Source organism: Eurytemora carolleeae, unplaced genomic scaffold (assembly GCF_000591075.1).
Source record: "Eurytemora carolleeae unplaced genomic scaffold, Eaff_2.0 scaffold313, whole genome shotgun sequence".
In the NCBI taxonomy this organism is placed as follows: domain Eukaryota; kingdom Metazoa; phylum Arthropoda; class Copepoda; order Calanoida; family Temoridae; genus Eurytemora; species Eurytemora carolleeae.
In genome coordinates this window covers 277,744-305,068 of record NW_019396416.1, presented here as the reverse complement: position 1 = coordinate 305,068, position 27,325 = coordinate 277,744, and the positions used below count along the sequence as shown (strand labels likewise).

The 27,325-nt window shown below is 31.9% G+C and overlaps 1 protein-coding gene and 1 long non-coding RNA gene across 2 annotated transcripts; both read left to right on the top strand.

Annotated features, from left to right (window-relative positions):
- The first annotated feature begins 273 nt into the window (after positions 1-273).
- On the top strand, positions 274-20,198 carry LOC111702890 (F-actin-monooxygenase MICAL2). Its single transcript, XM_023474685.1, has 19 exons — positions 274-388; positions 821-867; positions 1,309-1,365; positions 1,650-1,718; positions 2,642-2,684; positions 4,640-4,719; positions 5,809-5,864; positions 6,646-6,727; positions 6,873-6,954; positions 7,696-7,770; positions 8,035-8,078; positions 9,459-9,545; positions 12,172-12,246; positions 12,725-12,789; positions 16,245-16,313; positions 18,319-18,415; positions 18,579-18,648; positions 19,666-19,723; positions 20,085-20,198. Exons 1-19 carry the CDS (start codon positions 276-278, stop codon positions 20,178-20,180), a joined length of 1,365 nt encoding a protein of 454 aa, XP_023330453.1. The 5' UTR covers positions 274-275; the 3' UTR covers positions 20,181-20,198.
- A 334-nt stretch (positions 20,199-20,532) lies between these two features.
- Positions 20,533-21,274, top strand: LOC111702889 (uncharacterized). The gene is made up of 2 exons (XR_002765516.1): positions 20,533-20,610; positions 21,019-21,274. It is a non-coding gene; the product is annotated as an uncharacterized LOC111702889 (long non-coding RNA).
- Positions 21,275-27,325: the final 6,051 nt, after the last annotated feature.

Below are 27,325 nucleotides of genomic sequence, written 5' to 3'. Positions count from 1 at the left end.
ACCTGTTGGTGTAAACCCCTTAATATTTTAAAATAGATTGTTTTATCTTATATATTTAAACCGCCGCTCAAATTCTTTAAATTCCGCCACTGACTAGAAAAGTGCTTAATTCTGACAATGTCCGCCATTGTTTCTGAAGAAGAAATGTGCAATTTATGATGCATGTTCTTTTTCAGTGTTACCGTTGTGCATCGAACATACCCCTTTTCAAATTGAGGGAATTACCTAAAATTACATCGACACCCTAAATTCAGAAATGTTATGCTTAGGAGTTTATGAAGATTACAGAGGGTAGAGAAATGATGGAAATTCTGAATGATTTCAAAACTTTTATCTCAAGAATTGGAATAATTCCGGGACATATCAACAATTTCTTTCCAGCTTTCAGGGATGTCCAGTTCTATGAATTGTTTTTTTTTGTCAAAAATTGTTTTAAACGAGGATACATTTTCGCTCAACTTTTTCTACCAAAAAAATTCTTCTACGGTGGTAGGCGATTATATTCATATAATGAAGACGAGTTTTTTTTTATTTAAGTTGTAATTGTAAACAAGCTTTTTTCGAATTACAAGTTTACAAGTTAATAAAGAGAAGCTTTTCTTAATGACTGCTTCTCTTTGTTTCTATGTTTTGTGTATAAAAATTTGATATTAATTAAAATAAAAATCGAAAGTTATCTTTATTATATTGATATAATCGTCAACCACCGTATATGAAAATATTTGCCTTTTTGTGTGTAGTGAACTCTGCATAAAGTTCTGAAAAGCTTGTTTTTTTATATTATATTTTAATTAAGTCTAGAGAACTGTAATTTCATTAGAACGTTCGTAAAGCGTGAGGTTTCGTTCAAATTCAACGATTTATTAGGTAATACTCTAGGGTTAAAGTGTCTTGATACATAATTATGCTTGAAAAAAATAAGTTAGGTCTAACTAGAGGGACGAAATAAACGCATTATACCCCCTCCCCCCTCTATCCCGTTCTAGCGATAAGTTTTTAAACAAAAAATAAGTTAGGTCTAACTAGAGGTACGCAATAAACGCATTATACCCCCCCCCCCTCNCCCCCCCCCCCTCTATCCCGTTTTAGCGATAAGTTTTTAAACAAAAAATGTCCGATCGTTCATCTGGTTCAGGCGAATATCCTCTCTCAGGATTAAACTTTTAAATAGTATTTAATTAAATACTTTGGGGGTATTTTTTTTAAAGTGAAAATATTTTATAAATGTCTTAAAAAAAAGAACGAAATCCAATGTTCAACAAGGAGACTGTCAGAAGCCAATACTTACAGGGCCAATATATATTTTAGATAAGTTGGAAAAAAGACGACATCTCCCAGAGTATAAGGGTGGTCTGGTGGGTAGGGGTGAGTTTATACAAATTCATAAACGCAACAAGATCCTGAGAAAGTTTACAAAGGAATTATATAGTCTTTGTCAAAAACTTAAATTTTTATAATCTCTATATCTTTGCAACTTGATTGCGCAAATCTTTGATATTTCAAAAAGTTTAAAATATCTAAAGTTTATGTTATTGGGTTACAAAGATAAAGGGATTAGAAAATCTAAGTTTGCGGCAAAGACTCAACTACTTTCTTTTTTCTTCCGAAATGATATAATTAAAAAAAATTATATTTTATTTTTTTATCAGGAAAAAAAGTTTTGATAATTGGAGCAGGACCTTGTGGCCTACGGTTAGCCCTGGAAACTCAGCTACTAGGTAAGCAAGGGCCGAGGTTGGGGGGTAGGGCTGAGCATGCTTAGACTTTTTTAAAGCCTTTCGTTAACAGTTAGTTTAACCCTTTCAACAAACAACTTTTCTGGTAGCCGTTCTGTCTTTAGCTGAGAACTGAAAGTATTTTTCTTTCTTTCTTCAAGTTTCCGTTCGTTAACGGTATTTTCCTTTCTTTTTTCAAGTTCCGTTTGTTAACGAACTTAACTTTAATAACGGTGCCAGCCTTTCAGGCAAAAATAGCCTTACAATTTTGAAATAACTTTATGAGTTCACTTTAACCCTATTTTGAAACAACGTCTATGCGGCCACTTTAACCCTATTTTGAAATAAAGTTTATACGGTCACATTAACCCTATTTTGAAATAAAGTTTATGTGGTCACATTAACCCTATTTTGAAATAAAGTTTATACGGTCACATTAATCCTATTTTGAAATAAAGTTTATGCGGTCACATTAACCCTATTTTGAAATAAAGTTTATGCGGTCACTTTAACCCTATTTTGAAATAACGTCTATGCGGTCACTTTAACCCTATTTTGAAATATAGTTTATGCTGTCACATTAACCCTATTTTGAAATAAAGTTTATGCGGTCACTTTAACTCTATTTTGAAATACCGTTTATGCGGTCACATTAACCCTATTTTGAAATATCGTTTATGTGGTCACATTAACCCTATTTTGAAATACCGTTTATGCGGTCACATTAACCCTATTTTGAAATAAAGTTTATGCGGTCACATTAACCTTATTTTGAAAAAACGATTATGTAATCACTTTTATCCTTTGAAAAAATAGGATTAAAAAAAGTAGTAATTAAAGTTTAGTAATAAGTCAAAGAAAACATCATTGTTCTATGAAAAGAGGCGCGAAGCTTAACAAATTTGTCATTGGATTAAATATTTCAGGAGCTGAGACTACAGTTATTGAATCCCGTTCATCCATTGACAGGAAACATTATACAATATTCTTTCTTAATCATCATTTACAAAAATAAAGTAGATATTAAAATATTGGATGAGGAAAATTTCAAAATATTTTAACAATCCAGGGGCGCCACAATATCTTATAACATTTAAAATTTTTTTTTTTTGCAAAGTTAAAGCATAAAAAAGAGATTCATTCTAATCTCAACATAAGACAAAAGTTTACACTACTAGGCTTTCGATTTTAAGTTTTAATGGTTACTTTTTTATCGATTTTTTTATTTGATTTTGATCATTTAATTTTTTCAAGGCAAATTTTAAAACTTTTGATTATCTATAAACCATCCCCGGGGTCCTGTGAGTTGCTTACAAAGTTTGGGTTCGATCGGTTCAGCTGTTTATACGTATATTGGACACAAACAAACAACAAAGCATTTATATTATGTAAAGATTAAAGTTTACGACTCTGTAAAGCAAAAAAGAAAACTTGTTTAGCTAAAATGAAGGACTTTATGATGGCTCAGTAACATTTTGCCTAGTACAAGTTCGCCTAGTACAAGTTCGCCTAGTACACTTTCGCCTAGTTCAAGTTCGCCTAGATAACATTTTGCCTAGACAACATTTCGCCTAGATAACATTTTGCCTAGATAACATTTTGCCTAGACAACATTTCGCCTAGATAACATTTTGCCTAGATAACATTTTGCCTAGATAACATTAGAGAGTAATTTTCGCCTAGATTGACATTCTTAAAATTAACCAGCTTTTGGAACCAAAAAATACGCAATTTTTACTGTAAAAATTTCACAATTTTTTTTTTGTAGTTTAAATCATTCAGTTTTCTACGGACATTGATGTCGACATGACATCCTTAATTCAGGCTGGGAAAACCAAACGAGGCAGACCAGCCAAAATTGATAATCAACATTTCTCAAATGTATCCAATGGACCTGGTAGTCAGAAAGTTTATAATTGGCGCTGTTCAAACAGCTAGTGCCCTTTAAGAAAAAATTTGTAAACATTATTATAATACATTTTTTTGCTTTTATTTGAATTTCTTGAGAAAAAAGAGGAACTTTATAAATTTTAGTGAATTTATCTAGGCGAAATTTACCTTCTAATGTTATCTAGGCAAAATGTTATCTAGGCGAAATGTTGTCTAGGCAAACTGTGTTTAGGCAAAATGTTATCTAGGCAAAATGTTATCTAGGCAAAAAGTTAGTAGGCGAACAAGTACTAGGCGAAAGTGTACTAGGCGAACTTGTACTAGGCAAAATGTTACTGAGCCCATCATTTGTTCAGTAGCTGTCTGGAAATCGGCTCTAAATTTAAATTCTTACTTAAATTGAGCAAGTTTAGGTTTTCACTTATAATTTTATAATTTTTTAGATTAAAGTTTTACATTTGTAATTTTTTTCAATTTTCTGGGTTCAAATTTGAAAGTTGAAAACTACGTTAATCCGTTAAATGAACTAAAATGACGAGAAATAAAGAATAATTTTGTCTAGAAATTAAATATTAATCCTTTGAACCTGAAGTATGATGGGAAATATATAATAAATATCAGGAAAACTGGAATAGAGGGGGCTAGAAAGATAATGGAGGGGGTAGAAAGATAAGGGAGGGGAGTAGAACAAATTAGTATCTAGATATCGAAATATTGACAGGAACAAAATTGATAATATATAATATAAGAGATCGTGAAGTTTAAAGAACACTTCTTTTGGTTACAACAATTACTTTTATATGCATCATTCTTTTAATAGACATGACTGGACTGGAGATAGGCTATAAATTTGAATTCTAAAATTGAATAAACTTATGTTAAAAAAAGTAGAGTGGGTATGACTAAAAGTGGAGAAGAACGAGAAACCATTTAAAATCATAGCTTGGGTCTAAAAGTCGTCTTCCTATCCGTATCCCACAGTTTAACGAGTCTTACATGCTTACATAGAATATTTGTATGATGAACATCTTTAGGAACAATATCTTGAAGCTGTGGAGCTTTGTGGTGGAGGACCTCAAGGGTCTAGGGGGCAAGAAGCTTTGCCCAAATTTAGGAATCTTAAACAATATTTGTTTTTTGTGTTATTGTTAAAAACCTAAATTTTTTCAATCTTCAAAATATCTTTTTAACTCAAAAACTAAAACTAAAATATCGGATAAAAAAATGTATCAAATTTCAATTTTCCATTTTGTTGTGGTGGTTGTGGTTAATAAAAAATTTAGATTTCATAACAATAAAATTAAATAAACGTCATAAGGATAAAAATATGCATCAAATTCGATTTTTTTCCCGTTTCTGGTTTTGAGTTTTAAAGATGAAAAGCTTCACATAATCCATTCTCCTTTAACTTGAAATCTGTCAAAATTATGAAATTACTGACTCAGCTCTTTGTTCCTAGCTGACAGCTTTAAACTAGATTCTTTCAAGAATTATGCTAAAAATGCTTAAATCTGCTATCGTGTAATAGACATAAAGATTTTCCAACTTAATTAACAATTTTTACAACGTTTTTATTAAGATGAAAGGGACTGTAAGCGTAATTTAAAGGAACTCTCCTTGCAAAGATGGCAATGCCCGATTCACAACTGTATCCTTCAAACCTTTATCTGATCAATAATGCAGAGGATATTGTCAGGTTTCTACAGGTTGACCCAAACCTTCGGAGACACCGAACAAATTAACGAAATGTCGTTTTCTAGACCTAGTGATAATTGAATGCTGCAGTTATTTAGATCATTTGGAGCACTTTTAAACTGTTCACGCATATTTCATGGCTATTTATTTATTTTTCAATTTCTGAGATTTAGGTATAAAAGTTTAAAACCCATTTAAAAATTAAAAAAGACGACATTTTAAAGATTCTTTCGATTTCTCCGAAGTTCTGGATAAAACTGCAGGTTCAAAAATGGTTATTTCTGAAAGTTCCTCGATGTTTTCTGCAGTAGAAATGCGCAAGTCACTTTTGTAGAAACATTTGAAAATAACTATTTTTCAAAATCGTTGACTTTGATATCTTATTCATATTTGACCAGTGAAAGCTTTTAAGGATACCGTTGTTAATCTGACATTGACATCTTTGCATGGAGGGTCACTAGGAATTAGACTTTAAAATAGAAATCTTAATTTTTAAGATGATGTTTAGGAATAAGCTGTCTGAATCATATAAGCATTAAAACCCTTCAACTGATCTTACTAAAGGTACATGGACAATTGGATAATTAAGCTAATTTTTGTGATGATGTAATTTAAAAAGTATAAAAAAGGCTAAAATCTTTCCAGCTCATGCTCGGTCCCAGTTTAGCAATTTTGATTGACACAGCTTTAGTTTGTCCAAACTAAAAAGGGTGGGGAGAGAACAGGTGAGGGGGAGAAGGGGGGGATAAAAGGAGAAAAGAGGAGGAGAAGGAAGATAGGATGAGAACAGGGGAGGAGGAGAAGGAGGGATAAAAGGAGAAAAGAGGAGGAGAAGGAAGATAGGATGAGAGGAGAGAACAGGGGAGGGGGAGAAGGGGGGATAAAAGTTTATTCAATTGTTCAATATTCAATATAAATACTGCAGAAGAAGGATTTTTATTGAAAATCTAATTTAAGAAATTTCTTCACATTTTCTTCATTTTTATGAATTTTTGTTCTATTCTTTTTGAACTTTCTTTCTTCTTTCTCAACTTTCCTTTTTTTTAAATAAATTGTATCCTAGATATATTTTATCCTAGATATATTAAATCCTGGATGTATTGTATCCTAGATATATTGAATCCTTTATATATTGTATCATATATATTGTATCCTAGATATATTGTATCCTAGATATATTGTATTGTATATAAAATTTATCCAGGATATATTGTATCCTGGATATATTGTTTCCTATATAAGTTGTATCCTGGATATATTGTATCCTGGATATATTGTATCCTGGATATTTTGTTTTCTATATATTGTATCCTAGATATATTGTATCCAATATATTGTATCCTAGATATGCCTGATACTGGGTGTCCGGATTAAACCTCGCCAAACATTTAAAGCAATTCTAGAACCATCTTCCTCTTCTTGGCCGGGTAGATTATTTTTATGTAATAACTATTATCATTATTATTTTTTACGATTATTATTATTAATATTATTATCCTTATTTTATAATGTTATTATTATTATTATTATTATTATTATTATTATTATTATTATTATTTTCTATAAATGTAGTGCTAAGTGATATTCAATGTGATAATGGAGGGTTTGTTGAGGAAGAAGAAGAATTTGATGTCGTCATTGGTGCAACAGGCAGGTACAGTACACATTGGTACACCTGTCAGGTACAGTACACATTGGTAACCCTGGCAGGTACTGTACACATTGGTACACCTGGCAGGTACAGTACACATTGGTACACCTGGCAGGTACAGTACACATTGGTACACCTGGCAGGTACAGTACAAATTGGTACACCAGGCAGGTACAGTACACATTGGTACACCTGGCAGGTACAGTACACATTGTTAACCCTGGCAGGTACAGTACACATTGGTACACATGGCAGGTATAGTACACATTGGTACACCTGGCAGGTACAGTCCACATTGGTACACCAGGCAGGTACAGTACACATTGGTACACCTGGCAGGTACAGTACACATTGGTGCAACAGGCAGGTATAGTACACATTGGTACACCTGGCAGGTATAGTACACATTGGTACACCTGGCAGGTACAGTACACATTGGTACACCAGGTAGGTACAGTACACATTGGTACACCAGGTAGGTATAGTACACATTGGTACACCAGGCAGGTACAGTACACATTGGTACACCTGGCAGGTACAGTACACATTGGTACACCAGGTAGGCAAAGTACACATTGTTACACCTGGCAGGTACAGTACACATTTGTACACCTGGCAGGTACAGTACACATTGGTTTACCTAGCAGGTACAGTACACATTGGGTTTTTTTTCGTCTGTTTGAATCCAATAACCATCAACGCAGATTAATATAAACTAATATTGACGCTTTTTCCATTTTACAGGCGAGTTACACTTGATGGATTTGAAAGACAGAGCTTAGAGGCAAAAATGGCAATTGCCATTACAGTTAATTTTAGGTAAGAGATTTAACCCTTTTAACCAAATCAAATTTTTCAAAAAATCTCTTTTTGTCACTTTTGTTTTGTATTTTAATGCAAAAAAATGCCAGATAGTTGTGACATTGGACAAAGAAATTTTCATAATAAGAAATATGTTTTATGGCTAAATATGTAAATAATTAAAACTGAATAAATTAATATAAAGGTCTAAAAATGTTGTTCATATATCAGGCCTTTTACTGGATGGATTTTGACATTTTCAAATAATTCTTCAATATTTAGGAATTTCAATACAGAGGAGGAGAAATGTGTTAAAGAAATTCCAGGTACAGTGGCAGGTTATATCAATACAAGAAAGACGACTTTTATATTGAAGTTTTGATTTTCAAGCTTTTTTCGAATTACAGGTGTACAAGTAATCAAAGAGAAGCTTTGTTATTTGACAGCTTCTCTTGATTTCTATGTTCATGTTTCTCCATGCTGTTGAAAAGCTTGATACAAAATCAAATTTGAAATCGATTGAAGTCGTCTTCATTGTATTGATATAATCGCCTATCACTGTATTAGACAAAAATATAATGATCCATGAACTTCAGTCAAAAAGAACATTTGACAAAAATAAAAATAAAAAATAACGATTTGTTGAGAAGCATGGGAGGGGTAATTTAAGTTCCAAAATAAGTATTTGTTGAGAAGCATGGGAGGGGTAAATTAAGTCCCAAAATAAGGATTTGTTGAGAAGCATGGGAAGGGTAAATTAAGTTGCAAAATAAGGATTTGTTGAGAAGCATGGGAGGGGTAAATTAAGTTCCAAAATAAGCATTTGTTGAGAAGCATGGGAGGGGTAAATTAAGTTCCAAAATAAGTATTTGTTGAGAAGCCTGGGAGGTGTAATTTAAGTTCCAAAATAAGGATTTGTTGAGAAGCATGGGAGGTGTAATTTAAGTTCCAAAATATGGATTTGTTGAGAAGCATGGGAGGTGTAATTTAAGTTCTAAAATAAGGATTTGTTGAGAAGCATGGGAGGTGTAATTTAAGTTCTAAAATAAGGATTTGTTGAGAAGCATGGGAGGTGTAATTTAAGCTCTAAAATAAGGATTTGTTGAGAAGCATGGGAGGTGTAATTTAAGTTCCTAAATAAAAATATTCCGACTTTTAATTGGGCAAAACCTTTATTTGCAGACTTAGTTTTGATAGACGAAATGAAAGCATTGAATATTTTCCAGAATTTTTAATCTTTAATTCCAATATCTCGTCATCCTGATGTCGTAGACCTTTGATCTTTAAAGCAATAAATTCTGTTAGATAAGAAATCTGAGATTGAAATATCAAAATTATATGTCGTCAAGTTGCAAAAATAAAAGGATCTGCAAAAATAAAGTATATGTATCGAGTGTAGAGAACTTCAGTTCCTTTATGAATCACATGACCTGATTATTCGCCACAAACAAAAATTTAATTTTTCCTATCTTTATAACCTGATTTTGTCAAACCTTTGATATTTTAAACGATGTAGACTGCAGAGGTTAGAAAATAGATATTGTGGGCGAGTAATTAATTTATTTTAATTGTTGTTAACACAAGATATTTAAATAAATTAAAGATTGATTATTTTTAGAGCTTTAAGAATGAGAACCAGAAGGGGGGGGGAGAGTGGGGTCCAGAGTGGGGCAAATGCCCCTAACTTTTACCCTGAAATATTTTAGGATTGTCTAAACAGTATGATCTCCAGTTTTTCTCATCTCTAGAACGGGAACGAGGAATTAAACTTGAAAACATTGTTTACTATCAAGGTAAAACTATTAAAACAAACAAATTATATTTTGCAAAATGTTCTATTGAATTAAATGGCACAGCATCCTGCAAAAAAGGTAAATGCAAACTTTTCCCTTAAAGGGACCGTTTCTGTCATTTAAAATGACCAGCTCCATTTAAATAGGGGAATATGTCTGATTTTATGACAGTGTATATTTTAAACCTTTATCTGATCAACAATGTTGAAGATATCGTTGTTTTCTTAGCTTAAAAAAATGTTAACTTATCTTAAACAATATAAACAGTCATAACCATCAGCCATTAAGAGTACCGTTGTGAATAGAACATATTACTTTACATATGAATGGAGGGTTACTTAAGATTAAATTCGAAAAGTATCAAGAAATGCTTGTCAGTAATTACACAAAGTTTAAAGCTCAACAAAAGCCAACTTAATTATCATCTGTTATTAAATATTTTGAATGAAAGCAAGGAAATCATGCAATGCCTATTATAAGAAAAATCAGAATTAAAAGTTACTTTCAGTTACAAGGTTACCCACATAAACGATGAGACTTCAGAGACGACTATACGGAATTAATACTGCCTGCTTCTTTATATTCATGATTCCATGCAACAAGACTGTTAACTTGTTTCTGTCCTTGCTAAATCATTTAATAAGCTATCAAAATACTATATTAAAGGCGGAAGACTTAAATTTAACCTTTAGATCGTCATTTTTAAGAGTTTTATGTCGTCTTACAATCTCATTCTTTGTTGGTAACCCTGTAGATTTTCCATAACATTCTTTAAGCTTTTTATTTTTCTTGTCTTGAAGATAAAACTAATTGTTTGGTAAATAAATCATCAAATTTGTGTACATTACACAGTGTACACTAATTAACACGGGGAAGGAGGGGGAGGGAGAAGAGAGTTGGGGGGAAAGAAGATGGGGAAGGGAGGAGGGGAGGGTAAAGGAAGTTGATTGAGGAGAGGAGATGGAGGGGAAGCAAAGATGAGTGGAAAACTAAAAATAGTGCTGTTTTTCTCAAATCTAGTCTCTAAAGTGTATTCCTTTATTTTCTTTTATCTTGCTTATATCTAGTCTTACTCTTGTCATCTAATATTCTTTTGTCAGGCTCACTCCATGTATACTTAGTTTATATACACATACTTTATACATAGATGTAGTAATATATACCTAGTTTATATACACTATACTTTATACATAGATGTAGTAATATATACTTAGTTTATATACACATACTTTATACATAGATGTAGTAATATATACTTAGTTTATATACACTATACTTTATACATAGATGTAGTAATATAAACCTAGTTTATATACATTATACTTTATACATAGATATAGTAATATATACTTAGTTTATATACACATACTTTATACATAGATGTAGTATATATACCTAGTTTATATACATTATACTTTATACATAGATATAGTAAAATATACTTAGTTTATATACACATACTTAATACATAGATGTAGTATATATACCTAGTTTATATACATTATACTTTATACATAGATATAGTAATATATACTTAGGTTTTATACATATACTTTATACATAGATGTAGTAATATATATACTTAGTTTATATACACCATACTTTATACATAGATGTAGTAATATATACTTAGTTTATTTACACATATTTTATACATAGATTTAGTAATATATACTTAGTTTATATACATATACTTTATACATAGATGTAGTAATATATACTTAGTTTATATACACCATACTTTATATATAGATGTAGTAATATATACCTAGTTTATATACACATATAGATGTAGTAATATATACTTAGTTTATATACACTATACTTTATACATATATAGATGTAGTAATATATACTTAGTTTATATAGACTATACATACACTATACTCTTATTCTCATTAATTTTATTTATTTATCCAACCTCAAGTCTCAAATCAGTTCAAATTAAATCTAAACTTTACATGCCGATTATCAAGTACTATATCATTATTTAATGACAACTTATTCATGAGAAATTGATGTATTGCAATTATTATATTTTATTTTCAAACAGTAATGTTAAGTTATACATGTACCCTAATATATACCCCTATCCTCTCCTTTCCATTTCTTTTAATTAATCAATCACATTCAATCAATCAATTCATTTTACCCTCAATAATATTTGGGAAACAATTAGTTTAGCAGTTTACATTGTTTTAAGCTAAACCTTGATTTTAAAGATTCAAATATATACTTGTTAAATGCGATGTGACTGGATTTTGTAAATTGTATTTCAAAACCACTAAAGAAACTGATTTTTTGCCACAAACACTGATTTTCTAATCCCTTTATCTTCGCAACCCAAAGGCATAGCTCTTTGATATTTCATATAAATTATGTTGATATTATGATATCAAATGTTTACATCATCAGGTTGCAGAGATAGGGTGATATAAAATCAGAGATTGTTGCAGAAACTTTATTCTTTTGCCATTTAATTGAAAAGATAAGAAATACAGTTTGACGATTGTGTTGTACCATTGTAAAGTGGAAAAGCCAACCCATGTGAAAAGGAATGACAACACTTCAAAGTCGGCCCGGTTTGAAAATTACTCACATGATGATAATTTCTTCCATGGTTTAGGAGATACACACTATTTTGTGATGACGGCCAAGAAGGAGAGTTTACTAAGAAAAGGAGTTCTCTACAGAGACCTAGGTACATGACAACTACAGTGAGAACCAAAAAGATAATCAATTAATTTTATTTGTATTTGATGTTGTTACAAAGATAATAGGTTTACTGGTAGCTTAAAATTCACTTTTCAAAACCTTAGAAAAAAGCTTTAACGTACATATCTGGCTAAAAGGACGCGAAGCACTCTGAATTCCTACCAACTATCAAAGGAATATTTCTCGCTGTTAATAAGTGGAAATATTTTGCGGTTCTTAATTATGTTAAAATACATTATCCTCCCTTTTCAACCTGGGGATTTCTTAGCTAGGGGAAATGTTGGAAAATGCTTTTAGAGGAAAAAATATATTTTTATTTACTCTTGAAATTCATTTAGTTGTTGTTCATATTGATATTTATAACAACAACAACAATAATAATACTGATAATAGTAATAATAATAATAATAATAACAATAATAATTGTAATCATAATAATAATAGTATATAATAATATTTCCTAGGAGAAAGAATGGAACTTCTAAGACCTGAAAACGTAAACCGAAAAAAGCTGGAAGAATATGCGAGGGTAAATACAGGGTTACTCACAAAGAATGAGCCTTCAGAGACGACTCTACGGAATTCATCAAATCTGTTATATTTACTATTCCCTGCGCGCAATATTAAACTTGTTTCTTTCTTTGCCTAATCATTAAATAAGCCATTCAAAATCCTTTAAGTTATTAAGTTGAATTCCACCTTGAGATTGTACTTTTTGGAAAGTTTTATGTCGTCTTTACAGCCTCATCCTTTGTAAGTAACCCTGAATCTCAAATCATACGTCAATATGAATATAAAGAAGAAACGGGTTTATTTTAAGACAAACAAATAATATTGTAGACATAGGTCAAAATTCTTAGTCAGGACAGGAGGCCCGGCCTGGGCAATCATTGTTTACAATAAACTATTGTTTGTTTACAATAAACTGTTGTTTTTTTTACAATAAACTGTTGTTTGTGTACAATAAACTGTTGTTTCTTTACAAAAAACTGTTGTTTGTTTACAATAAACTGTTGTTTCTTTACAATAAACGGTTGTTTGTTTACAATAAACTGCTGTTTGTTTACAATAAACTGTTGTTTGTTTACAATAAACTGTTGTTTGTTTACAATAAACTGTTGTTTGTTTACAATAAAACTGGTTTCTGAGTATTTCTAATTTGTCACAGCAAAACATAGCATCCACTTTGTTCACCTCTTCCTTGTTTCTTGGTGCACACAAGGGCCCTTCCCCGGCCCTAGATCAGTAAAATCTCTGGTTTACAGTTGGTTTTTAAACCTCCCCACCTAAATAAAATCCAGTATACAGAGAGTATACACAAAGAGAATAGAATATATATTAGAGTGGAATTTAGACATTCTCTCGGTATGAATTTTTTCAGTTCCTTTTAGCCTGAAAGGGAGTTCAAAGTGTACAAATCATGTAAATGTTCACAAATTATATGCAGTAGAGTACATTAATACAGTATATTCCCTAGACTATCTATTTCAATTTTGAATTTTTTAAAGCTGTTAATAAAACTTTATAAAATGAATTAGGTGAATAAAAAACATCATTTGATTTATAGTTATAACGGAAAATCATCGTTTGTAAAGTGAAAGGCATAGAGTCTATGTGAAATAATCATTGGTCAATTATGAAACCAGCCTATTTCATAATTTGGTTTTCTTTTAATATTAATTTTAGATTTTATATTAAATGATGTTCCAGGGCCTAAAAGGTTATATAGCATAAATATGTGAAGTACACCTGCAGTATTGAAACAGTACAACAAAATGGCCGTTTTAAATTTTTTTCAAGTAAATTTCACTCTAATATATATTCTATTCTTTTTGTGTATACAGTACACGTTGGGTATTCGCTAAAATACTTGGCTTATTTATTTATAGAGATTACAATGTTGACTATATAGGGATCTTTTCACACCTATAAGGACGGATATTCACATCGCCGTGGAAATGTCTCGAAGTATATTTTTAGAAAACGTTTTTTTTTGATTCAACCTTTTCCATCTAAATAATGCATATTAATGTATAACTCATTTTTTTTCACCACAGCAGATGCAACCCAAAGGTTGCAAAATCTGCTGTCAAAATCGATTAGAATTTCTGTAAATAAGCTAAGTGCTTTATAGTATAAAAATGGTCATGTCTTGGGCTACAAGAAGTATATTTAACCCATTAGTGACGAGAAGGTCAATTTTGACCGGGTGAGGGTTTTTTTTTAAAGTGCCTTTTTTCTTAAACTAAATGTTGTCTTATCTTTTCCTGCGCTTTCCTTAAGATTTCCTGTTTTCAAAACATATTTTATATTTGACGTAAATTCAAAATTGGGTTTTTTATTTTATTTTCAATTTTAAAAAACCCAAAAAAACAAGATTTTGAATTCGGAAAAAACCCAAAAGAACACCCTGTAATTTAGTTTTGAATCTATAAAATTGTCAATTTTTTTGCTAGAAAAAATTTAAAGATATTTTTGGAATCTTCTTTTAAAGATCTAAATAACTAAAACATGAAAAGTAAAGTTTTGAATTATGTGCCCTGGGCTGCCCTAACTGTTTAATGTATGTTCTCTGGGCTGCCGTAACTGTATAATGTATGTGCCCTGGGCTGCCCTAACTGTATGATCTATGTGCCCTGCGCTGCCCTAACTGTATGATGTTTGTGCTCTGGGCTGCCCTAACTGTATAATGTATGTGCCCTGGGCTGCCCTAACTGTATGATCTATGTGCCCTGTGCTGCCCTAACTGTATAATGTATGTGCCCTGGGCTGCCCTTACTGTATGATCTATGTGGCCTGGGCTACCCTAACTGTATGATGTACGTGCCCTGGGCTGCCCTAACTGTATAATTATGTGTCCTGGGCTGCCCTAACTGTATGATGTATGTGCACTGGGCTGCCATAACTGTATAATGTTTGTGCCCTGGGCTGCCCTAACTGTATAATGTATGTGCCCTGGGCTGCCCTAACTGTATAATGTATGTGCCCTGGGCTGCCCTAACTGTATGATGTGTGTGCCCTGGGCTGCCCTAATTGTATAATGTATGTGTCCTGGGCTGCCCTAACTGTATGATGTATGTGCCCTGGGCTGCCCTAACTGTATAATGTATGTGCCCTGGGCTGCCCTGCGCTGAAAAGTTGAATTTAAACTTGTATATAACAGTTGTAAAAGTTGTATAAAGTTTACTAGCTCTTCAACCAAATGAAATTAAATTGTTTCTATGTCAAAGTTATTTAGATTATTATCTAACATTTATACACATTTGAAAACAGTAGATGGTTTTATTTGTTTGCTTTGCGCTTATCAAGATTTAATTTTAGAATAAAAATAAACAAAAATGTGGTTTTATGGAAAACTACGAACATTAATTACAATTATGCCCCGTACTTTTACTATATGGATTTTCTAAATCATCTTATTAAATTTCATCCATGAACATAATTAACTTTTTTATCTACAGGGTGTACCAAAAAAACATGGGAAATCAGTGATGAATTCGATATCGTCTTTGTTATGAATTAGCATTGTAATACCTAATTTCAAAAGCCTTAATATTATGTCTGCTAGAGTTTATTTCATGAAAAGGGTAAAAGACTGCAAAGATGTGTCTATAATGTCTCCGCAAGATGAACAGTGAAGACGGACAAGTTTACTCTGTTTGTATACAGCAATTTTCTTTTTTTACTAAGTACAACCGTATACTGCAGTCAATTATAAACAAACAAAATGTGAACATAGCAGACGAAAGTCGAAACCCTTACAGATTACAGCTTTCTCAGTAGGTATCACTATACTAAATCAAAGAATTATTTTAAAAGACGATATCGAATATTCGTCACTGAAATCCCATGTTTATTGGGACACCCTGTATCATAAACAGACGTGTCAGCTTTAAACAATGCAATGTTCTGCCTGCCATGCATTTTAAATAAAGAATGAAACTAACAAATATCTACATTTGATTTTAAAAACTGTTTGTTTAGGAAGCTTCTGAATTTGCCACAGCTCATTTCTCAAAACAGCTTCCTCGTCGTCCTTTCGCGGAGTGGAAGGTATATTTCAAATTGACAGCTACCGTTAAAAAAGAGTTGTTGCATAACGGTTTTCATTAAACCTTTATCTGATCAATAACGTCAAAGATATTTCCGTTTTTCTAGCTTGAAAAGTGATAAATTCTGACAATTATCTCCACTTCTATATAGAAACCACAGTTTAAAAATAATCAAAACAATCATTTATTCTCGAGAATAAAAGTTTAAAAGGACAAGTGCTCCGTCAGAAATCTAACAAACCCTTCAACACAATTATCCTTAATCCCTGTTAGCTCTCTCGACCCCTTTATAAATCCTATTCTATAGTTATGTTCAACAAAATTTAGTTGTATAGGCTAGCAGAAGAAGTCCATTTATCAAAGGGATAAATATATGGAAGATGTTTTCCAAGAATTCAATATTTTCAAACTCAAAGGAAATCTGTTAAAATTTGTAACACTGCGGCACGGTGATAACCAGAAAACGGTGGTACTGATTTTCGTCCTCTTTCTTTTTTTTTATTTAGAAATTTTCTGTGGTTTTGTGACTCTTTAATGTTATAACAAATCCATTTCGGAAAATGTTCCACACAGTTTGAGACTTCAGAGATATTTTTAAAGGAAAAGACAGAAATTAAGCTTTAGAAAATTCTATTTAACGAGCTTTATGGTCGTCAAAAAAGTATATTCTTGTGGGTAACCTTTTACTATAATTTGGCCAGCCAAATTTTCAGTTTATAAAACACGTTGGGTCAACCACTAGACCGGGTCACTACACAGTCATGGTATGATGTAGACTAGACTGGTATCCTTGTACTGTATCACTAGACCGGGTCACTAGACAGTCATGGTATGATGCAGACTAGACTGGCATCAAGTGTACTTTACCACTAGACCGGGTCACTAGACAGTCATGGTATGATGTAGACTAGACTGGCATCAAGTGTACTGTACCACTAGACCGGGTCACTAGACAGTCATGGTATGATGCAGACTAGACTGGCATCAAGTGTACTTTACCACTAGACCGGGTCACTAGACAGTTTGGTATGATGTAGACTAGACTGGCATCCTTGTACTGTACCACTAGACCGGTCACTAGACAGTCTGGTATGATGTAGACTACACTGGCATCAAGTGTACTTTACCACTAGACCGGGTCACTAGACAGTCATGGTATAATGTAGACTAGACTGGCATCAAGTGTACTTTACCACTAGACCGGGTCACTAGACAGTTTGGTATGATGTAGACTAGACTGGCATCCTTGTACTGTACCACTAGACCGGTCACTAGACAGTCTGGTATGATGTAGACTACACTGGCATCAAGTGTACTGTACCACTAGACCGGGTCACTAGACAGTCTGGTATGATGTAGTCTAGACTGGCATCTTGTATACTGTACCACTAGACCGGGTCACTAGACAGTCTGGTATGATGTAGACTAGACTGGTATCCTTGTACTGTACCACTAGACCGGGTCACTAGACAGTCTGGTATGATGTAGACTAGACTGGTATCCTTGTACTCTTATTGTTTTCTCATGCAATAAAGAGAAATAAAAAGGATGACAATAATAAACTGTTTTCTGGCTACCCCTGTATTCGGCAGCTTGGGTATTTAGTTTAAGAACTAGGGCTAGGCAAAAACCTTTTAATTTTAAAACCGTTAAAGAATGGAAATAACCATTTATCATGATGGAAAAATAAACAAGAACAAACTTACAGAAAATAACAATTAAACTTGTATACCCTTTGATATTCTTTGACTTGTTACAGGCTCGTTAAACTGTTAAAAAAAGTTCGTTAACAAACGGTGTCGGTAACTTTAAAAAAGAATGGCTTGAAAAAAGTTTGAAAATGTACAGCCCAAAGAGACTACAGAGGACACAAACAATTTATTCTTTCTGTTTTTTACGTCTAGAGGTTTAAAACAATGATTTACAATGATTTCTTCACAGAATTTAAGAATTTAAGTAAAGGGTTTCATTTCACCGACAATAAACTAATTCTCATGTTTGCACAGGGTGTAAAGGATGTATCAATATTTGATTTTACCAACCTGTATCGGAGCCAAAATGCCAGCAGGATTATTCAGCGAAGAGGATTCACGCTTCTAACAGGTTAATAAAGTACAAGACTTTTAACCGTATTCGAGATTTTTTATTGTAAACTGCAAAAAAAATTACAGAAATTATTAATTATTGGCTTTCAGGATCGATTTTGAGTTGTGAGATATGCTTTGATGTATTTTTAATTCCATAAACTTAAAATTATTTTTTTAAGGATTAGTTGGAGACTCGCTTTTGGAGCCGTTCTGGCCTGAGGGTACCGGAATAGGACAGGGGTTTTTAGGGTACTTTACAACTTTTACAACTTTTATAACTTTTACATATTTTACAACTTTTACATTTTTTACAATTTTAAAAACTTTTACAAATTTTACAACTTGTAAATATTACCAAATGTTTTAAATCTCAATATAAAATGTTTTTTTTTTTAAAGATAATTTAATGGGACTTTCCCGGAACTTTTGTGCCCTCACATTTAAAGATTTATGCTCGATCCACATTTTTCATCATTACTGTAACATTTTCATTTTCTTACAATCCATGATTTTTCGTTTGATTTCCCTTTGAGTTTAATATCTGATATGGTAAAAGTGCAAAGTTTAATATTTTACTGTTTGCATAAATGTCTAGTCATCCTGAAGACAAATTGTGTTGGACTAATTATTAAAATTATCCCAGGAAAAGAATACTTAATAACCCCCAGGAATTTGAAGTATAAAATATGTGCATTCTATGATCCCTTTACACTACTAAAAATATCCTTTGACGATCCTGTAACGAACCTGTAAAGATCATGTAACAATCCTTCAACAATCCTTTAACAATCCTGTAACAATCTTTCAACGCTCCTGTAACGAACTGTATGTTTTCAACAAAAATTCTTACCTAAATAAAATCCCAAAATGGTGGAATTGCAAATTAAACAAATATTTTACGTAAAGCTGTTTATAAATTTGTACATACAGGGTAACCCCCAAAGGATAAGACTTCAAAGACGACAGGACGGAATTTTACTCATAATCTTTGGTTCCCAACAGCTGGAAACTTGTTTCATTCTTTGACGAATAATTCAGCTATAAAAGACTACATTCAAGGCAGAGGACCAAATCTAACCTTCGAACGTTATATTTTAAAGATTGTAAGGTCGTCATTAAATTCTCATCCTTTCCAGGTAGCCCTGTATATTATACAAAGTGATTCTGAGGAGATCTAGAGTTTCTTAAAAGCATTTATAATTAAAGTTTATGATAGCATTTCGTAATTTTTCCATGTTGTTTGTTTGTAAACTTCCCGTACTGCAGGACATTTGACACTGCCTGGATGGTGAAGAGATATTTTGAAAACACCGATCTATACGAGGTAAACAACAACATGATTCATTTGTTGCTTGTCTGTCTGTTTGTCCGGTTACTCCCGCCGTTTACCCGCACTTGAACGCTATTAAAGTCGACCCACTAACTAAGAATCTTTAAATCAATCTAAGAACATTTCCGTGGGTCTCCCGAATCCTCCAATCAAAATTTGAGGCAAATTGGTTCAGGGGTTTCTGAGTTATGTTCTGACAAACAAACAATCAGACAGACAGACAGAGAAACAGAGATTACTTAGAATATTTATATATATAGATTAAAAGAAAATTTACATTTTTGAACAGGCCTTGAAAAAAATAATGAACGAACATGTGTCGCATTTCTGAAAATTAATATTTAAAAATATTTAGACTATTAGGGAACGTGAGAAACTGTACAGTCTTCTTCGTCAATCCACTCAAACCAGCCTGAAGAAAAACTTTGAAAGTAAACGCTCAAAATGTTAAATATTCCTAAAAAACGCTTAGAAGAATGTAAAAAAAAAAATAGAATAAGAATAAAGATAAAAAGAACAATAAGAATAGCAGTTAGAAAAGGATTAAAATAGAAATAAGAATAAGTTAAGGTATAAGAATAAGTTTCTTTTAGAAAAACAATAACAAGATCAAGAATACAAGCGAACAAGAACAAGAACAAGAACAAGAACAAAAACAAGAACAACAACAAGAACAAGAACAAGAATTAGAATAAGAATCAGAAAAAGAATAAGAACAAAAATGAGAATATTAATAATAATGATAATGATAATAATAATAGTAATAATAATAATAATAATAATAATAACAATAATAATAATAATAATAATATATTCAGAGTAAAGTGTTCCAACTGCTGGACTCTGATGTGCCGAGCTCTCTGGATCAGATAGATAGCAGGGTAATTACTGATTAATCATAAATAAAAATTTTAAAACATAATTTTCGAAAATAACACTAGGCTTTTAGCAAGTCCATCTTCTTGTTCAATTGTATACATTGTAAAACGAAAGCAAACGAAAATTTCGAGGATTTTATCAAAAACGTGGATTTTCAAAATTTTCAAAAATTCGATCATCCATAAACCTTCCCCGGATTTACAGAAACAAACATTTCGTGGATTATCAAAAAAATTTTATAGGCAAATTTTTGAAAATTTGATCAACCATAAACCTTTCCGGGGGTCACAGAAATCTGGTCACGATCGGTTCATCCGTTTTGACGTTTATTGGATACAAACAAACAAACAGATTGACAGATTGACAGACAGACAGACAGACAAGCAAAGTATATAGACTGCTTATTTCAGGATTCAGATGCGGTCAAACTCAGGAGAAAATCAAAGAAACATTCCCGCAATCATAAACTCAGAGAAACCATGTTTTTTGCAGATTAGTTTGTTACAAGTGTTACGGAGACGAAATATCGTCATGTTATGGTTGTTCAATAGACTGATTCCCAGCATGTCAGGGTTGTATATAGACTGATTTCCCATGGCATGATCTATGTTATATTTGTAGCAATCTTGTTTTAAAATGTAAATAAAAATAAACCTGTTTTCTGAATTTAATCGTAAATTTTTTTAGACGCTTCTTCTTTGAAAAAATCGTTGAATTGTTTAGATTTTAGTCTGATAGATTTTTTTTATTTAAATGGATTACAATTTTTTTCGATAATTTTATGTAACGTTCTTTTATTTTATAGTAACTTTTGAGCATTTTTCTCTGATTCATTAAAAAAATAACCAATAAATCTAAGATAACTTCTTAGATTTTTATAACTGACATTTAATTTCTGATAAGCCCCCTAGCTTATTTTTACGTACTGTTACGGGCAGCCGTAGTACATTTGAATTTCCGTGCTGGGTCCCAGTTAGTACTGTACAGCTCTATGGACAGGACTAGCCGGTGCAACAAGGTTGACGCGGTCAGACTTTATGCTTCATATAGGTTTAATTTACTTTTACGAAAGGGGCAGAGGTGTGCGCTGTTATTATCAAATCTCATCAGAATTTTAAAAACTGTGTGATTTATAAATAAGATGAAACTCATTTAAGATTTGAAAAAAGACCGAAGTCCAATTTTAAAGCCATAACTCAATTTGTTATCAAAAGCTTTATAATTTGAATCTCTTTTCCCCATCACTGATAAAATATGGGTTTGACAAGAAACTTCTTAATATCTTGAAGTGAATTAAAAATTTAAAAATTCTGATTTGGAAATCAGGAAATATATATCTTTAAATCAAAATTATTTTATAAACCCTTTTAAAATTTAGTTTGGTAATTTTTCTTATTTGTTTTCAATCATATTCATAACTCTTCAATTGAAGAGCTATTGAGAAGAACAAACATGTTTTGAATTTTCCAATATGAAAGATATTAAAGGAATTAAGACATTGCCCCATTTAAAAATTTTAATCCCTATATCTTAGCAATCTGATGGTATAAACCATTCATATTTTAAACTTAAATTATGCGTTCTAATTTAATTAATAGTTTGAAATATCTAAGGTCTACGACATTGTGTTGCAAAAATATGAGTTAGTGGCAAAGGCTCAATTCTTTTGTCGGTTACACATGTTCGCTTATACGCACTGCTTAAAATCAATTACGCTAGAGAAGCAATAAGGTCACAAAGCTATACTGGTAATTTTACCTTCTTCTGTGTAAAGTTTGCAGTGTACCATTTTCCTGATTGGATTGATGAATTTCTCCTATTTAGTATTCTTGAAGAAGAAATTCTATCCGAAGACAGAATATATAGAACATTTTCTATAAATATAGTTTTTAAGATTCAGCTGATGGGGGGGGGGGGGTTTTGTCAAGGCAATTTGTTGTCCGATTTTTTAGTGCATACGTTTTTAGTAAACTCAAATTAACAGACTTCTAAAGAAGCAATCGGCTCCACACAAAAGACGAGTTAACCATTTTCCTTAAAAATAGAAAAAAACAAGGTTTTAGATTAATTTGTGATTGGTTGATTATGATTAAATAAGTTAGTTTTAACATTGTATACGATATAAACATACAGGGTGTCCCACATCAAATTAGACCGCGTCAATGGGTCTAAATTACGATTTGGGGGACAAATCAGAAAATTTAAGAAGAATGAATCATTTTGAAAAATTTAATAAGGCTAATATAATTTTTTTTTTGCAGAAAATGCTAGATTTTTCGAATATTATGTGCGTATTTAAGTGTTAAAGATCGGAGATAATCTAATTTGATATGGGACGCTCTGTATGTAAACATTTCTAGAGTTTTTTTGGTTATATGCCACAAATTCAAATTTTCTGATCCCTACATCTTTGCAATCTTTAAATAGAAATCTAACAGAATTTATAGTTTAAAATATCAAAGGGGACATCTGTGTTGCAAAGATATAGGGAATCGAAAATCAGAGTTTGTGGCAAATACTCAATTGCTTTTTGTGTAAATTTTAGAATCTTAAATTGTATTTAGTACACATTTTCTATACAGGTTTTTAATAAGTCTAATTTCCTTTTTTTTTTGTTGTTAATGTTTGGTAATTATTTTAAATTGAAAGTTTAATTTCACACAGTTGTTTTCTTTAACATGTAACCCATCAGAGAACTTTTAATGGATTTAAGATTATATTCTAGGTAAAGTGTCGTGCAGGCAAAGACCGTGGATTTTTAAAAGCCGTCTAGCACTCGGCTAAAAGCTGCTTCCTGGATAGACATTTTTAAACTGAGGGAATTGCTCCCATAATTCTGAGTAATGCAACTGTAAACTCTTTTATTGGACAAACAGCCATTAAAAGACTTTAAGTTTGAGGTACACGATGTAATTCAATCTAAATTACGTCATGATATGTTATTTTACCTCTACGTCAAACTAAAGTATATTGAATATAAGATTAACATCTTATATGCTTGTAACAACTCCTCTTAATTAATAACTATTGCGTACAGATAAATAATGTTTTGAATTTGTAATATCTAACCGAATAAATTATCTATTCTCGTACGTGTACGTAAAATAAAATTAAAGGAGCTACGAGGTCACAGAGGAGTACTAGTTATGTCGGATAAATTTGATATTCCCCTCCTGTCTTGTTTGTAAACAGAAGCGAAATTAAAAAATATGTTACCATTTTTTTGTTTAGAAGTTTCAATAAAAACTTAATTTGAATTGACTCAATTAGATTTAATTGATTTAATTTAGTTGAAACTGTTTGAACATAATTCTTTTCAATTGTGGTTTCTCTATACAGTGACTTACGAGTTGTTAATTTAGAAACAATGGCGGACATGTTTAGATGTTTAGAAACAATGAAGGAGATGTTTAGATGTTTAGAAACAATGGAGGAGATGTTTAGATGTTAAGAAACAATGGAGGAGATGTTTAGATGTTTAGAAACAATGAAGGAGATGTTTAGATGTTAAGAAACAATGGAGGATAGGATATGTTTAGATGTTTAGAAACAATGGAGGAGATGTTTAGTTGTTAAGAAACAATGGAGGAGATGTTTAGATGTTAAGAAACAATGGAGGAGATGTTTAGATGTTAAGAAACAATGGAGGAGATGTTTAGATGTTTAGAAACAATGGAGGAGATGTTTAGATGTTAAGAAACAATGGAGGATATGTTTAGATGTTAAGAAACAATGGAGGAGATGTTTAGATGTTTAGAAACAATGGAGGAGATGTTTAGATGTTTAGATGATTAGAAACAATGGAGGAGATGTTTAGATGTTAAGAAACAATGGAGGAGATAATTAGATGTTTAGAAACAATGAAGGATATGTTTAGATGTTTAGAAACAATGGAGGAGATGTTTAGATGTTTAGAAACAATGGAGGAGATGTTTAAATGTTTATAAGCAATGGCGGATATGTTTAGATGTTTAGACACAATGGAGGAGATGTTTAGATGTTTAGAAACAATGGAGGAGATGTTTAGATGTTTAGAAACAATGGAGGAGATGTTTAGATGTTTAGATGTTTAGAAACAATGGAGGAGATGTTTAGATGTTTAGAAACAATGGAGGAGATGTTTAGAAACAATGGAGGAGATGTTTAGATGTTTAGAAACAATGAAGGAGATGTTTAGATGTTTAGAAACAATGGAGGAGATGTTTAGAAACAATGGAGGAGATGTTTAGATGTTTAGAAAGAATGGAGGAGATGTTTAGATGTTTAGAAACAATGGAGGAGATGTTTAGATGTTTAGAAACAATGGAGGAGATGTTTAGATGTTAAGAAACAATGGAGGAGATGTTTAGATGTTTAAATGTTTAGATAATGATCACTTATAAAGTTTAAACTGAAAGAAGTCCCTCACGCATCCAAAATAAATTAATAGTATCAATACATTAAAACAAAAACAAAAAATCTTTCAATTTATTATTTCAGGACATAACTTTTTTTTGTTTTATAATTTCTAGACATTTATGTCAAGTTTTGGTCTTCATGTGTTTTGTTGTAGATAAAGCATTAATCTGTGGAAATGGGATTAAGTTTCAACCTTTAATCTGAAATCCAATTCATTTTATGTTTCCCTCCATCACATTGTTCTTGGCGAGAATTTACTAACTTTTCTTTATTTTCGATACTGCTTAGAGAAAACGGTTAAAATTGTAAGCTGATGCATCATGGATCATTGAACAAAAGCGCCTTAGACATTTACACCAAATTCTTAAGCTTACCCCCATCTGGGCCATCCTCCCTCCCTTCTGCTATCTTTGTTGTGCATTACTACTGCTCTCATTTTTAGAAAACTAAGCTTGCAGGGCGCTTCGCGCCCCTCTTCTTTTTCAATTGTAAACATTGTCTCCTTGTATACATTGTAAAACAAACATTTCGTTGATTTTAAAAAAAAATTTCGTTGATTTTCAAAATTTTCAAAAATCGTATTTTGTTAGAGGCGAATTTTTTAAAATTCAATCATCCATAACCCCTCTCTGTGGTCAAGTGAGGTCCCACAAAAAAATTGGGCCTCATCGGTTCTGCAGTTTTGACGTTTATTGGATACAAACAGACATCCAGAGAGACAAATAAGAAATCTAAAACTTGGCCGAATGGATCAATGAAAATTAACATTAGCTTCACTGTGATTGAAAGGTTGAAAGCTCTCTATGAGAATTTTGAAAATTTTTAATTAAAAAATGAAGCTAAAATGTAAAAAAGGATAAGTGAGATAGCTGTAAATTCGAAGCCCAAGGCTTAGGGACACTTTAAAGTCGAATCTGTCTTCAAAATCGATGCAACTTTTCATAGCAGGCCTCTGAGAATTCAATGCAACTTTAAGACCTAATTTGGCCTTTTTTGCCCCCCCCCCCCCCCCCCACGGCATTTCAGGAGTAAAACGTGTTCTTCTCCTTGCAGCTGAAGTGGAAGAAAACTGAGTACCATCATTAGTTAAAGAAATAATGGAAGAAAGAAAATTAATGAATATACATATATTGGGTGTTCTCAAACCAGGTATATATGTATACAGGGTTACCCACGAAGAATGAGACTGTAAAGACGACCCAAAACTCTGTAAATTAAGTTTAGAAGTTGCAGGGAATCATATATATGCCGAAACAGACAGCAAAAATTCCGTACAATCATCTCTGAAGTCTCATCCTTTACGGGTAACCCAGTATATTTAATAATGATATATATTAAATACCAGCTTGGAAACCCAGCTTTGCTTGGAGTTTAAGTTTCCCTATAAAAGTCAACTCACGTAACTTAATCCGAGCTAAAGAACATTACTTTGGTTCTTTACACCAAGTTCTCTAATCTAAATTTGAGCCAAATTGGTCATGGGGTTTCTGAGTTATTATCGGACAGCCATCAAAACAGATAAACAGAGTTTATTTATTTCAGCGTGGATACATATGGTAAAATATCCATATTTAAAGTGTACATATAGTTATACAGGTAAATTGGAATTAATGGATAGGCATCTTTTTGACATCTAAGGGTTTTTTAACTTTTTGGTTTAAAATATGATTTTCTACAAAGAAACCCTCAATAACGAATACATCGAAAGAATTCATCAAATGTCGTATTCTTCATTTTCTGATAATGGAATGTTGCAGATATTTAGTTTTTTAATTAAATAATTATATGGAACTCTTTAAAACTGTTCCTGCATATTCATGGCTATTTATTTATTTTCGCAAATACTGAAATTTACGTAATATAGTAAAAAACTCATTGAAAAATTGTCAAGACGACATTTGATAAATTCTTTCGATGTATTCCTTATTAAGGGTTTCACTGTATAAAAGTTCTAATACATTGAGAAAACTTTTCTTTGGACATTGGCCAATGATATTATCCCAAACGATTTTACTACTCGTATTGAAAAATAAATCTGATTGATTCAATACGTTGATTCTTGCGGTAGCTTCCATAATTCAGCAATCATACTTTATATTTTTTTGGGATCAGTTTAATTATTTTCTTGGTTTCCTTTAGCATGCTTTTTATTTGTAACATTTTACTTTTCTTTCACTTTTTTTCGTGAGTACCTTCAGTTTTCCTGGTAGAACTAAGGTTGCCAAGGTATTGTATAAAGAAGATTCAAGATTGTAAAAACTTTTTTCTTTTAAGGAAAGTTGAGAAAGAAAGTTTGAGGGGCTCACCACCAACTCATTC